General features: G+C 47.0%; 1 protein-coding gene across 1 annotated transcript in view; it reads right to left on the reverse strand.

Annotated features, from left to right (window-relative positions):
- Scn10a (sodium voltage-gated channel alpha subunit 10) overlaps positions 1-14,176 on the reverse strand; it is a 58,734-nt gene that overhangs the window by 19,549 nt on the left and 25,009 nt on the right. Inside the window, 5 exon segments of the mRNA XM_048334485.1 lie at positions 2,051-2,314; positions 2,316-2,495; positions 4,148-4,507; positions 7,726-7,899; positions 9,519-9,757. Coding sequence (XP_048190442.1) covers positions 2,051-2,314; positions 2,316-2,495; positions 4,148-4,507; positions 7,726-7,899; positions 9,519-9,757 — 1,217 coding nt within the window.

Consider the following 14,176-nt stretch of genomic DNA (forward strand, 5'->3'; position numbering starts at 1 on the left):
CCCTCCCAGCCCTTGCCTCGGACATTGAATATTATGACTGCTCCCCCCAACCTTCCCTCTCTCAGAGGAGAGGCGTCACCCCGTTCTCAGTCCTCCTGGCATAGGCCACGCATACACACACACACACACACACACACACACACACACGGGTGACCACGCGTGAACTCTCTCGCAGGGGGTGGCTTGAGTTCATGGACACCAGCTGTGAGGATGACATCCCTGTCTGTGAGGCATGAATCTGACCATCTGTCCAAGCCCTCGAGAACCCCAACAGAACTCCACAGGGCCCCCCACCCCCACCCCCGGGCTTGGCCGGCCGCCGTCGCTGAGTTCACCCACGTCCTTCATCCTGGGAGAATGGCGCCCTGCCTTCAGCTGCCACCCGGACAAAGGCATGTGAAAAATGGCAGCTGATAAGAGCAGCTACTAGAATCCCAATGACAGCTATTAAGAACCAGAGAGAGAGAGAGACAGAGAGAGAGAGAGAGAGAGAGAGAGAGAGAGAGAGAGAGAGAGAGAGAGAGAGAGAGCTCTGCAGGCTCCAAGCACAGCTGTCTGAGGCCACTTAGCACCTGGCAGGCGTCCAGGCTGTGTGTGTCCCACAGGCCCCGCAGGAAGTCCCGCCCTCCACAAGGCCCAGGCTGTTGTGTGTGTGTGTGTGTGTGTGTGTGTGTGTGTGTGTGTGCGTCCCACAGGCCCCGCAGGAAGTCCCGCCCTCCACAAGGCCCAGGCTGTGTGTGTGTGTGTGTGTGTGTGTGTGTGTGTGTGTGTGTGTCCCACAGGCCCCGCAGGAAGTCCCGCCCTCCGCCAGGTCCAGGGCCACCAAGTGGCCTGGGTCCCTCCCCCAGGACAGGTTCATGCTCCTGCCTGCCTGTCATCCTAGCCACTCAGGAGGCTGAGGTCTGAGGATGAGGGTTCAAGGCTGGTCCTGAGCAGGGAAATCTAGGAGACTCTTAGCTGCAAGGAGCCTCCAAAGAGAGCCCGGCGTAGAGCATTGATCCATTCAAGGGGGTTAAAGCACCGACCCAGAGTGGAAAAAACCAAGGGAGAGCTCAAGGCCCTGAGTTCAAGGCCCAGGAGTGGTACATACAAAATCATGTCATTTTCCTATGCTATTCCTTGGCAGGAGAGGCTCTGTCAGTAAGTCACGTGATCCTGCTGCCTTCTTCGGGTGCTGGTAGAGATTAGATGGGCCTGCTCTTGAGTAACATGATGCTGATGATGACGATGCTATTACTGTTATGAGCCAGAACTCAAACTCGGTACCTGCTGCTTTTGCTCATTGGTTCATGACCTACCAACTGAAGCAGGCCTTCAACCCCTTTTATGTTGCTGTTGTTTTTGGTGGTGGTGGTGGTGGTGGTGGTGGTAGTGATGGGTGTGTTTGCTAGTCCTGGGCCTTGAACTTGGGGCCTGGGTGCTGTCCTTTAGCTTTCTATGCTCGAGGCTGGCACCCTGCCACTTGAGCCTCAGCTTTCCTTCCTTTTCTTTGGCTGGCTCATTGGAGATAAGACTCTCATAGACTTGCCTGCCCTGGGCTGGCTTTGAACCATGATCCTTAGATCACAGACTCCTGAATAGCTAGGATGACAGGCGTGAGCCACCGGCACCTACTTAGGGGAGGGGCAGTATGCCATTATTTGTTCCGTATAAAACGATTCACATCTGATCTCCAGGGCCGGGGGTGGGCCAAGCCCAAGGTGCAATTGTTCACAGAAGGCCATTTTGAGTCTGCCTTTCCCATTTCCCTGCCTGGGGACTTTGAATGTCTTTTCTTCTAGGACCCACTGAGGTACCATCCATTCCATTGACCTTGATGTGGCCTCCAAGCTTTCTGGATGCCAAAGGTCACCGCTGTTTAATTTCCCCAGCGGTTCTTCAAAAGAGAAAACAAATTAGTGTCAGCTGCCAACCTAGGCATAATGTCTCTCTCTCTCTCTCCTCCCTCCTCAATCATTTCCTTTCTACCCCGAGTCACTCTCTTTCCCGGAAGTCCCTCCCCCAACTTCCGGTGGCGTATCCCCTTCAGGGGAACAACACTTACCCCCACTTCCTTGGGGCTCATTTCCTGTCCTGAACTCTGAGCTTCCTGTTCACCCTCTTCTTCTTCCTCCAGGTCGGATTCCCCTTCGGCGATGGGTACAGAGACCCACACAGTAGGGTTGGTGATGAAGTCGCCATGTTGGTCGTTGGGGTCTCTGAGTGTTGGCATGTCCGAGCTGGCCACCACACCATCCACAACAGGGTGGTTTTCCATTTTGGAGTTGTTGTTGGAGAGTGGAAGTTTCACCACCATCTTGGATCTTGATTGGGGGCCAGCCCCAGTGACAGGCCCTCCTGAAGAATTGGCCGATGGCTTGCCTGGTGCGATGACCAAATATCTGAATCCGTGCCAAGGCCACCTGGAGGTTGTTGACTTCTCCATCATCCTCGGGGGTTGTGAGGTTGTCGGCACTGAAGGAATTGAGCAGGAGGGCGATGAAGAGATTGAGGACCTGAGGAGGAAGCATGGATGGGAGATGTCAACCCAGGGAGCGCCATCTTGGATCTGCCTGCTTAGTGGGGGAATGGTTGGACAGCCACAAGCTGGGTTTCTCCAAGATGCCCAGAGTGCATGGGAAGAGAAGTCTTGAGAATGTTCCAGAATGCCTTGCCATGAGTCATGGGATGAGACCTAGGTATCATGCTGTTTACCAGAGGGGAGGATAGTCATGTTGAGAGAAAGGATACAATGGACGTGAGAAAGCAAGCTTGGGCCTGCCCTGTTGTGTTTTTTTTTAACTATTATTATTTTTAATATTTATTTATTTATGTCAGTTGTGGGGCTTGAACTCGGGGCCTGGACCCTATTCCTGAGTCTCTTTGTGCTCAAAGCTCTACCACTTGAGCCACAGCACCACTTCTGGTTTTCTGGTGGTTTCATTGGAGAGAAGAGTCTCACGGACTTTCCTGCCCAGGCTGGATTTGAACTGCGATCCTCAGATCTCAGCCTCCTGAGTAGCTAGGATGACAGGCGTGAGTCACCAGCAGCAGCAGCAACAGTTGTTTTAGTGTTGACACTGGAACTCTATTTTTTCAATTAAAAACTTTTTGTGCCAGTCCTGGGCTTGAACTCAGGGCCTAGGTGCTGTCTCTGAGCTTCTTCGATGAAAACTAAACTCGCGCCCTAGCACTTGAGCCACTTGCTCCACTTCTGGCTTTCTTGGAGTCATTAGTTAGAGATCAGAGTCTCATGGACTTTCTGGTCCAGGCTGGCTATGAACCACAGTCCTCGAATCTCAGCCTCTTGAGTAGCTAGCATTAAAGATAGAAGCCACCGGCACCCAGATCCTTTTTATTAAAAAAAAAAAATTATTGTTATCCTTGGTGCTGTTTTGTATTGGTAGTGGGGCTTATTTTTAATTTAAAAAGGTTTTGTTAGCTGGGCAATGGTGGCTCACTCCTGTTCATCCTAGCTACTCAAGAGGCTGAGATCTTAGGATCATGGTTCAAAGCCAGCCCAGGCAGGGAAGTCCATGAGGCTCTTATCTCCAATGAACCACCAGAAAACCAGTAGTGGTGCTGTGGCTCAAAGTGGTAGAGCACTAGCCTCGAGCAAAAGAGCTCAGGGAAGCACCCTTGAACTTGAGTTCAAGTCCCATAACTGACAAAAAATTGTTTTCATTTTTCATTGTTATTGTAAATATGATGGACTTATGATGATGTTATAAATATGATGGTTATAGTGGCATAAGGACACTGTCACCCCTTCCTTCGCTCTTTCTCAGTTTTTCCTTTCAGTCCCCACCCAGAATTGGTGTGTGTGTGTGTGTGTGTGTGTGTGTGTGTATGTGTGTGTGTGTGTGTGTGTGTATGCCTAGTACTGGGGCTTGAAATCAGGGCCTGGACCTTGTCCCTTATCTCCATATAACCACAAAAAGCCCCAAAGTGGCGCCATTGGCTCAAGTGGTAGAGCGTCAGCCTTGTGCAAAAGAAGCTCAGGGAACAGAGCCTAGGCCCCGAGTTCAAGCCCCAGGACCTGCATCAAAACAAACACACAAGAACCTTTGGAAAGCTATGGAAGCTCAAGGCTTCTCAGGGTGACTCCGGCATGGCACGGTCCCCCACAGACCACGAGCACCCCCTCCAAATGGAGTCACTTACTCACCACCAGATTACCCAGCACCATCACGGTCAGGAAAAGGATGAGGCAGATGGATTTCTCGCCAACCTCCATGCAAACCCACATGTTCTCAATCCATTCTCCACAGAGGATCCGGAAGATGATGAGGAAGGAGTGGAAGAAATCCATCATGTGCCAACGAAGGCCACTGTCGCCACGAGGGATGACGCGCTCACTGTTGATTTTGTATGGATCGCCCAGGAGCTGCTTGCCAACCAGAGCAAAGATGAAGACGATGATGGCCAGGATGAAGGTCAGGTTCCCCAGGGCCCCCACCGAGTTCCCGATGATCTTGATGAGGGTGTTCAAGGTCGGCCAAGACTTGGCTAACTTGAAGACACGTAGCTGTGGAAAGAAGGAGGAGGAGGAGGAGGAGGAGGAGGAGGAGGAGGAGGAGGAGGAGGAGGAGGAGGAGGAGAGGACACCATGATGCACAGGCTCTGATCATGCAACCAGAGAACTTGACGAATGGATGGGGTTGGGAAGATGTGATTCACTTCAAAATATATGTGCACCAAAGAATCCAGACTCTACAGACAGCAGAGGGTGAAAAAGGACACTGTCCTAGTTTTAGGGGGAGATATTTTGGTACACCACTGTCTCTAGATTGCCAGGGGTACTGGATCGTGATAAAGAGGGGACACAAAATGGCCCACACAGCACAAGGTTCTCCGTCAGGGGCCATTAAATAATGGAGCTGCAGAGTGCACATTCAGAAAGACCTTCTTCTCCTGCTCCTCCTCCTTCTCTTCCTTTTACCACCTCCTCCTCCTTTTCTGTCTCTTTCTCCTCCTTTTCCTTTCCTCTTTTTGTTCCTCCTCTTCCTTTTTCCTCCTCCCCCTCTTCTTCCTTTTCCTCTCCCTCTTCTTCTTTTCTGCTTCTTTCTTCTCCTCTTTCTCCTCCTTCTCTTCCTTTTCTTCACTTCCTCTTTCTAGTCCTCCTCCTCTTTTTCCTTTTCTGCCTCTTCCTCCATTTCTTTCCCCCTTCTCCGCTTCCTTTTCTGCCCCTTCCTCCTTCTCTTCTTCCTTTCCTCCTCTTCTTGCTCTTCTTCTTCCTCCTCCCCCTTTTCTACTTCCTCCGCCTCTTCCTGTTTTACCGCCTCCTCTTCTTCCACTTCCACTTCTTGCTCTTCTTCCTTCTCCTCCTTCTCTTCCCCTTCTTCCTTTTCTGCCTCCTCCTTTTTCTTTTCCTCCTCCTTCTCTTCCACTTCCTCCTCCTCCTTCTCCTCCTCCTCTTCTTCCTTTTCATCTTCCACCTTCTCCTCTTCCTCCTTCTCTTTTGTTGTGCCAGAACTGGGGCTTGAACTTAGGGCTTTCCATTCCCCCTTAGCTTGTTCACTAAGGCTAACCCTCTACCACTTAAGCCATAATAAGACTTCTGGCCTTTTCTCAGTAGCTTATTGGAGATAAGAGTCTCATGGGGACTCTTCTGCTGGGCTGGCTTTGAACCTTGACCCTCAGATGTCAGGCTCCTGAGTAGCTAGCGTGAAAGATGTGAGCCACTGATGCCTGATGCTTATTATTATTTTTTTTGCCAGTCCTGGGGCTTGAACTCAGGGCTTGAGCACTGTCCCTGGCTTCTTTTTTGCTCAAGGCTAGCACTCTGCCACTTGAGCCACAGCGCCACTTCTGGCCATTTTCTATACATGTGGTGCTGGGGAATCGAACCCAGGGCTTCATGTATACGAGGCAAGCATTCTACCACTAGGCCATATTCCCAGGCCCCTGGCGATAATTTTTTTTTTTTTTTTTTTTTTTTTTTTTTTTTTTGGCCAGTCCTGGGCCTTGGACTCAGGGCCTGAGCACTGTCCCTGGCTTCTTCCCGCTCAAGGCTAGCACTCTGTCCCTTGAGCCACAGCGCCGCTTCTGGCCGTTTTCTGTATATGTGGTGCTGGGGAATCGAACCTAGGGCCTTGTGTATCCGAGGCAGGCACTCTTGCCACTAGGCTATATCCCCAGCCCCCCTGGCGATAATTTTTTGAGGAATGATTTCACCATGTCATTCAGGCTGGCCTGAAATTTGCCATCCTCCTACATCAGGCTCCTTGGTGTTGGGGTTACAGGTGTAAACAACCACACCCAATCAGAACATTTCCAATACAATGAGCCAAAAAAATTTTTAGCAAGGTTTCAAAGCCTTAAAACACACTAGTGTATGTTCTCTGACTATAGTAGACCTAAGTCAGAAGCCCATGTTATAATGATAAACTGAAATCAAATTCTTAATTTCAAAATATACATGGTATTTCTAAGTTATCTTTTATGGGTGTGCTGGTACTGGGGCTTGAACTCAAGGCCTGGGCGATGTCCCTGAGCTTTTGTGCTCAAGGCTAGCTTGCTACCACCTGAACCACATCTCCACTTCCAGTTTTTTGGTGGTTTATTGAAGAGTCTCCTAGTCTTTTCATGCCCAGGCTGGCTTTGAAATACAATCCTCAGATCTCAGCCTCCTGAGTAGTGAGAATCACGGGTGTGAGCCATTGGTGCCCAGCTCTAATTCACCTTTGAATCACAGAATAAACCAAAATTGACGTTAGGAAATATTTAACACAAAACAAGAAGGAAATATCGACATGTTAAAGAAGTTCTTAGTGGGAAATTAAAGTGTCAAATGAATATATTGGAAAAGAAAAGCGACTGAAAATTGCATCATAAGATGTGAACAAAGAACAAAATACGTAGCACAGAGAATGTAATTAAGATGTAATGGAGGTTATTAAAAAATGATGAGATGTGGCAGAAGAGATGACTATTTAGAAAGAGAAAAGGCAGCAGAAACATAGGCAATACCGGTTATTAAAAATAGGAACATAGGGAGAGGGAAAGGGGGAGGGGGAGGGGGAATGAGGGAGGAGGTAACCAACAGTACAAGAAATGTATCCAATGCCTAACGTATGAAACTGTAACCTCTCTGTACATCAGTTTGACTATAAATAAGAAAAAAAAGAATTATTTAAAAAATAAAATAAGGGCTGGGGATATGGCCTAGTGGCAAGAGCGCTTGCCTCGTATACATGAGGCCCTGGGTTCGATTCCCCAGCACCACATATACAGAAAATGGCCAGAAGTGGTGCTGTGGCTCAAGTGGCAGAGAGCTTAGCCTTGAGCAAAAAAGAAGCCAGGGACAGCGCTCAGGCCCTGAGTCCAAGCCCCAGGACTGGCCAATAAATAAATAAATAAATAAATAAATAAATAAAATAAAATAAAATAAAATAAAATAAGAACATAGCCAGGAGCTGGTGGCTCACGCCTGTAGTCCCAGCTACCCAGGAAGCTGAGATCTGGAAGACCACATTTCAAAGCCAGCCCAAGGCAGAAAAGTCCATGAGACTCTTTTCTCCAATGAACCATCAGAAAACTGGAAGTGGTGCTGTGGCCCAAGTGGTAGAGCGCTAGCCTTGAGTAAAAGAAGCTCAGGGACAGTGCCCAGGCCCTGAGTTCAAGGCCCAGGACTGGCATATAGACACACACACACACACACACACACTCACTCACACACGCACAGAGGACAATGCCCCCTTGGATCTGTTTGGGAGTTTCCTAGTGGCCAAGAGATAAAGTTACCAAGCGGAAAGTTCGAAGCACAGACAAGCTCCCTTTCTTGGCCAAACCCAGTTCTGACAGGCTCACAGTGACGATGATACAGTCAAAGATGTTCCATCTCTTCTGGAAGTAATAGTAGGGGTCAAAGGCGATTATTTTGAAGACCATTTCAGCAGTAAAAAACGTGGTAAAAACCTGTGGATAGGAAACACGATTTTATCACTTGGGGCTTTTGACTCAGTAGCAATCATGGAGGAACAAAAGACTGTCGGAAAGTCTCATTACAAATAGCAACTCTTGCTGGGCCCCATAGCACATACCTATAATCCCAGCCCTTGAAAGGCAGAGAAAAAGAGAATCAAAAGTTGGAAAACATCCTTGGCTCTATAGATTTGTGTTAACCAACCAGCCAACAAAAGGTAAATAAGGTCAGGTACTGGTGGTTCACACCTGTCATCCTTGCTACTCAAGAGGCCGAGATCTGAGGATCGTGGTTCAAAGCCAGCACAAGGAGGAAATCTGTAAGACCCTTATCTCCAATGAACCAGTAGAAAGCTGGAAGTGGAGGTGAAGTTTAGCCGGGAGGTAAAAAGCTCAGGGACAGTGCTCGGGCCCTGAGTTCAAGTTCCAGTGTGGGCACAAATACAAAGCTAAATACGGCAAATCTTGTGTGTGTGTGTGTGTGTGTGTGTGTGTGTGTGTGTGTGTGTGTATTTTGCCAGTCTTGGGGCTTGATCTCAGGACCTGGGCCCTGTCCCTTAGTTTTTTCACTCAAGGCTAATGTTTTACCACTTGAGCCACAGCTCCATTTCTAGCTTTTTCCTGATTTGTTGTAGATTAAAAAAAAAAACAACTCACGGATTCCTGAGAATTCAAGTGACAGTAATAACTCCTGTGATGTGCAACTAGCTGCTTGGGCTGGCTTCGAACCTCGATCCTCAGGTCTCAGCCTCTTGAGTAGCTAGGATTACAGATGTGAGATGCTGGTGCCCAGCCCAAGGCCTGTACGCTGCTCCTTCAGTTTTTTTTTTTTTTTCCTTTCAAGGCAGGCACGGTGCCACTTGAGTGCTCTCTCTCTCTCTCTTTCTCTCCCTCCCCCTCCCTCCTCTCTCTCTCTCTCCCTCCTTCCTCTCTCTCTTTCTCCCTCTCTCTCAGTTGCTTGACAACCTGAGCCCTATTCCACATTTCTGATACTGGCACTTTGCCAATGAGAGCAACATGTTCCTGAGGAGGCGTGGTCATCCATCAGCCAATGAGAGCAACATGCTCCTGAGGAGGTGTGGCCACCACTCAGCCAATGAGAACAACATGCTCCTGAGGAGGCGTGGTCATCCATCAGCCAATGAGAGCAACATGCTCCTGAGGAGGTGTGGCCACCACTCAGCCAATGAGAGCAACATGTTCCTGAGGGGGTGTGGCCACCACTCAGCCAATGAGAGCAACACATTACTGAGGAGGCTAAGCACTTGGCCAATGAGATCAGCCCATTCCTGAGGAGGCTCAGCACTCAGCCAATAATATCCTCCTGTTTTTGAAGAGGCTCAGCACTCAGCCAATGAGATCAGCCCATTCCTGAGGAGGCTCAACACTTGGCCAATGAGATCCTCCCATTCCTGAGGAGGCTCAGCGCTCAGCCAATGAGATCCTCCCGTTCCTGAGGCGACACAGTGCTCAGCCAATGATATCCTCCCGTTCCTGAGGCAGCTCAGTGCTCAGCCAATGAGATCTTCCCATTCCTGGGAGCGTGGCCCACGTGTCCACCTCTCCCCGCCCTTCCCCGGGCCGCGCACGGCGCAGCCCTGGGGCTCACTCACGATGTTGCCTGTGTGCAGCATGGACTCGAAGGTGCCGGTCATGCCGTGGTGCTCCATGGCCATGAAGACTGTGTTCACCACGATGCACACCGTGATGGTGAGCTCAGCAAAGGGGTCCGTCACCAGCTCAAAGAGGAATGTCTTGAGTCTCAGCCAGGTGGGGCAGCACTCCCAGATCAGATACTTCTGAGCCAAGCTGATCAAACAAGGTGGACACCTCTGTTCCGACTCCTCCAGCTCTGTAACGCAGCCGGAAGTGAGTGACAGCTGTCAATCACGTGTCATCTTGGAGTTTGCACCTCTACCCCCAGCTCATGGCCCAAGTCTCCTTCTATCTTTTTTTTTTTTTTTTTTTTTTTGGACAGTCCTGGGCCTTGGACTCAGGGCCTGAGCACTGTCCCTGGCTTCTTCCCGCTCAAGGCTAGCACTCTGCCACTTGAGCCACAGCGCCGCTTCTGGCCGTTTTCTGTATATGTGGTGCTGGGGAATCGAACCTAGGGCCTTGTGTATCCGAGGCAGGCACTCTTGCCACTAGGCTATATCCCCAGCCCCCCAAGTCTCCTTCTATCAATGGGGGATCACTAAGCTTAACATCTTGCCTCAGTACCCCCAAATCCCCTTGATCACCCCTTCCTTGGCAAATCCCTTTAGCTCTGCCACTGCAAATAATAATAATAGTAATAATAATACTAATCTGTCACCATTGCCGGGAGCCAAGCCTGTAATCCTAGTTACATAGGAGGCTGATCTCAATTCAAAGACAGCCCAGGAGGAGGGAAGATGGCGCCGTCACAATAGGGAGGCACCCCAACTCACTCCAACCGAATAGTGAGCTGGGAACTCCAGCACCCAACACCCCATCAAGAATCCAGCAAACCGATCCAACACCCAGAGGATTAGTAAGGGAGCTGAGGACCTAAATAACACCATTTCCCAAATGGATCTAACAGACCTATATAGAACCTTCCACCCTACAGAGACCCAATACACCTTCTTTTCAGCAGCCCATGGATCATATTCCAAAATAGACCACGTCATAGCCCACACAAAGAACCTCAGCAAATACAAAAGTATTGACATCATCCCATGTATTATATCTGATCACAGTGGATTAAAGGTAACCCTCAACAACAAAGGATACCACAGAGCCTATACACACTCTTGGAGGCTAAACCCCACACTGCTATCCAACACTTGGGCCACAGATCAAATTAAAGATGAAATCAACGAATTCATAAGCCACAATGACAAAGAAAACACATCACAAAGAAACCTATGGGACACAGCTAAGGCAGTACTGAGGGGCAAGATCATTGCACTCAGTACCCACATTAAAAGAATGGAAGCAGAGCAGGTGAATACCCTCACGATGAAACTAAAACAACTGGAGAAACAAGAAATGACAGAATCTAAAATGACCAGGAGGGGAGAGATTACAAAGATTAAAGAAGAGATAAATCTGATTGAAAATAGAAAGACCATTCAACAAATAAATAAGACTAAAAGCTGGTTCTTTGAGAAAATAAACAAAATTGACAGGCCCCTTGCAAGACTCACAAAAAAAAGAAGAGAAGAGACTCATATTCGTAAAATCAGGGACTCCACAGGAAAAATTACGACAAGTACACACGATATTCAAACAATCATAAGGAGCTATTTCCAAAACCTCTACTCAGCAAAAAACAATAATTTTACAGAAATGGATCAATTCTTAGAGAAGTACAAACTGCCCAAACTGAACCAAGAAGAAATAAATCAACTAAATAAACCAATAACTTACAGTGAGATACAAGAGGTAATCAAGAACCTCCCTACTAAGAAAAGCCCAGGCCCAGATGGATTCACCAATGAATTCTACAAAACCTTTAGTGAGGAGCTAATTCCAATACTCCTCAAACTCTTCCGCGAAATAGAAACGGAGGGAGAAATCCCAAACTCATTCTATGAAGCTAATATCATACTCATCCCCAAACCAGGCAAAGATCCAACAAAAAAAAGAGAACTACAGACCAATATCACTAATGAACACAGATGCAAAGCTTCTCAATAAAATATTAGCTAACAGGATCCAGAAACTGATTAAGAATATCATACATCATGACCAAGTAGGCTTCATCCCTCAGTCACAAGGATGGTTCAACATCCGTAAATCAATCAATGTAATTCACCACATAAACAGAACTAAAATCAAGAATCACATTGTTATCTCAGTTGATGCCCAAAAAGCCTTCGACAAAATACAACATCCATACCTATTAAAAGCTTTGGAGAGAACAGGAATAGATGGAACATTCCTCAAAACAATAAAAGCCATATACAACAGACCAACTGCTAATATCATATTAAATGGAGAGAAACTTAAATCATTCCCCCTAAACACAGGAACAAGACAAGGATGCCCACTCTCCCCACTTCTGTTCAACATAGTGCTGGAATCCCTAGCCATAGCAATAAGGCAAGAGGAGGACATCAAAGGGATCCACGTCGGCAAGGAAGAAATCAAGTTATCCCTATTCGCAGACGACATGATCTTATATCTCAAGGACCCAAAAAACTCAGTACCCAAACTCCTACATCTAATAAACCAATTTGGCAAAGTAGCAGGATACAAAATCAATCCACAAAAGTCAGCAGCTTTTCTGTACACCAGCAATAGACAAACAGAAAAGGAAATTATGGAAACAATTCCATTTACAGTAGCCAAAAAAAGAATAAAGTACCTAGGGATCAACTTAACCAAGGACGTGACGGACCTATTCAATGAAAACTACAAAAATCTAATAAGGGAAATCAAAGAAGACACAAGGAGATGGAAAGACCTCCCATGCTCATGGGTAGGCAGAATCAATATAGTGAAAATTGCCATATTGCCCAAATTGTTATACAAATTCAATGCAATACCTATCAAAATCCCAGCCACATTCTTCACTGAAATAGAGAAACCAGTCCATAAATTCATATGGAACAGCAAAAAACCTAGAATAGCCAAAGCAATTCTAGGCAAAAAACATAGTGCAGGAGGTATCACCATACCAGACTTCAAGCTCTACTACAAGGCCATCATAACAAAAACAGCATGGTATTGGTATAAAAACAGATCGGAAGACCAGTGGATTAGAATTGAAGACCCAGAAATAAAACCGCACTCTTACAGCCAACTGATATTCGACAAAGGAGCTAAAGACATACAATGGAATAAACATAGCCTCTTCAACTACTGGTGCTGGGAGAACTGGGCAGCCATATGCAGAAAACTCAAAGTAGACCCAAGCCTATCACCATGCACCAAGATCAACTCAAAATGGATCAAGGACCTCAACATCAGACCTGAATCCTTGAAACTACTGAAGGACAGAGTAGGAAAGACACTAGAACTTATAGGCACAGGAAGGAACTTCCTGAATAGAGTCCCAGGGGCACAACAAATAGGGGAAAGACTCAACAAATGGGACTACTACAAATTAAAAAGTTTCTGCACAGCTAAGGTCATAGCCACCAAAATAGAAAGACAGCCAACGATATGGGAAAGGATATTTACCAGCACAGCAACAGACAAAGGCCTGATATCTGTCATCTACAGAGAACTCAAAAAACTAAGCCCCTCCAAGCCCAATAAACCTATTAGGAAATGGGCAAAAGAGCTAAAGAGAGACTTCACAAGAGAAGATATAAAAATGGCAAAGAAAAACATGAGGAAATGCTCAACATCCCTGCTAGTAAAGGAAATGCAAATAAAAACAACCCTGAGATACCACCTCACCCCAGTTAGAATGGCCTATACTCTGAACTCAGGAAACAACAAATGCTGGAGGGGCTGTGGGGAAAGAGGAACCCTTCTCCATTGTTGGTGGGAGTGCAAATTAGTACAACCACTTTGGAGAACAGTATGGAGGTTTCTCAAAAAGCTCAATATAGTCCTACCCTATGACCCAGCCATACCACTCCTAGGCATCTATCCTAAACAGCAAAACCCAAGATATCAAAAGGACATTTGTACTTCCATGTTTATTGCGGCACAATTCACAATAGCCAAAATTTGGAAACAACCCAGATGCACCTCCATAGATGAATGGATCCAAAAAATATGGTACTTATACACAATGGAATACTACATAGCGATTAGGAATGGTGAAATATTGTTATTCGCAGGGAAATGGTCAGAACTCGAACAAATAATGTTGAGCGAGACAAGCCTAGAACACAGAAAACAAAGGGGCATGATCTCCCTGATATATGACTGTTAACAAAGGGAGATGGAGAGACAGTAGAGACCAAGTCTGTGAACACTGTATATGTGCTTGATACATTGTATATTGCATATGGGTCTACCTGACCTAGACAAGGGATGGAAAAACAGGTTGTAAGATATCACAAGAAATGTACACACTGCCCTACTATGTAACTGTACCCTCGTTGCACAACACCTTGTAAAAAAAATTTTTTTTTTGCTTAATTAATAATAAAAAAAAATTAAAAAAAAAAAAGAATCCAGCAAACCCAAGAACCAGAAGCAACAGAGAAACACAGGAAATGAAAAAGAACACAAAAAGAAGAGCCTATAACCTAAACGGAGTCGGAAAAATCTCCGGGGTACCCCCCACACCCACCCACTGACCCCGGCCCGAACAGGGCCAGGATGGGAAAGGGGACCTGGCACC

Source organism: Perognathus longimembris, chromosome 26 (genome assembly GCF_023159225.1).
Source record: "Perognathus longimembris pacificus isolate PPM17 chromosome 26, ASM2315922v1, whole genome shotgun sequence".
Taxonomy (NCBI): Eukaryota; Metazoa; Chordata; class Mammalia; order Rodentia; family Heteromyidae; genus Perognathus; species Perognathus longimembris.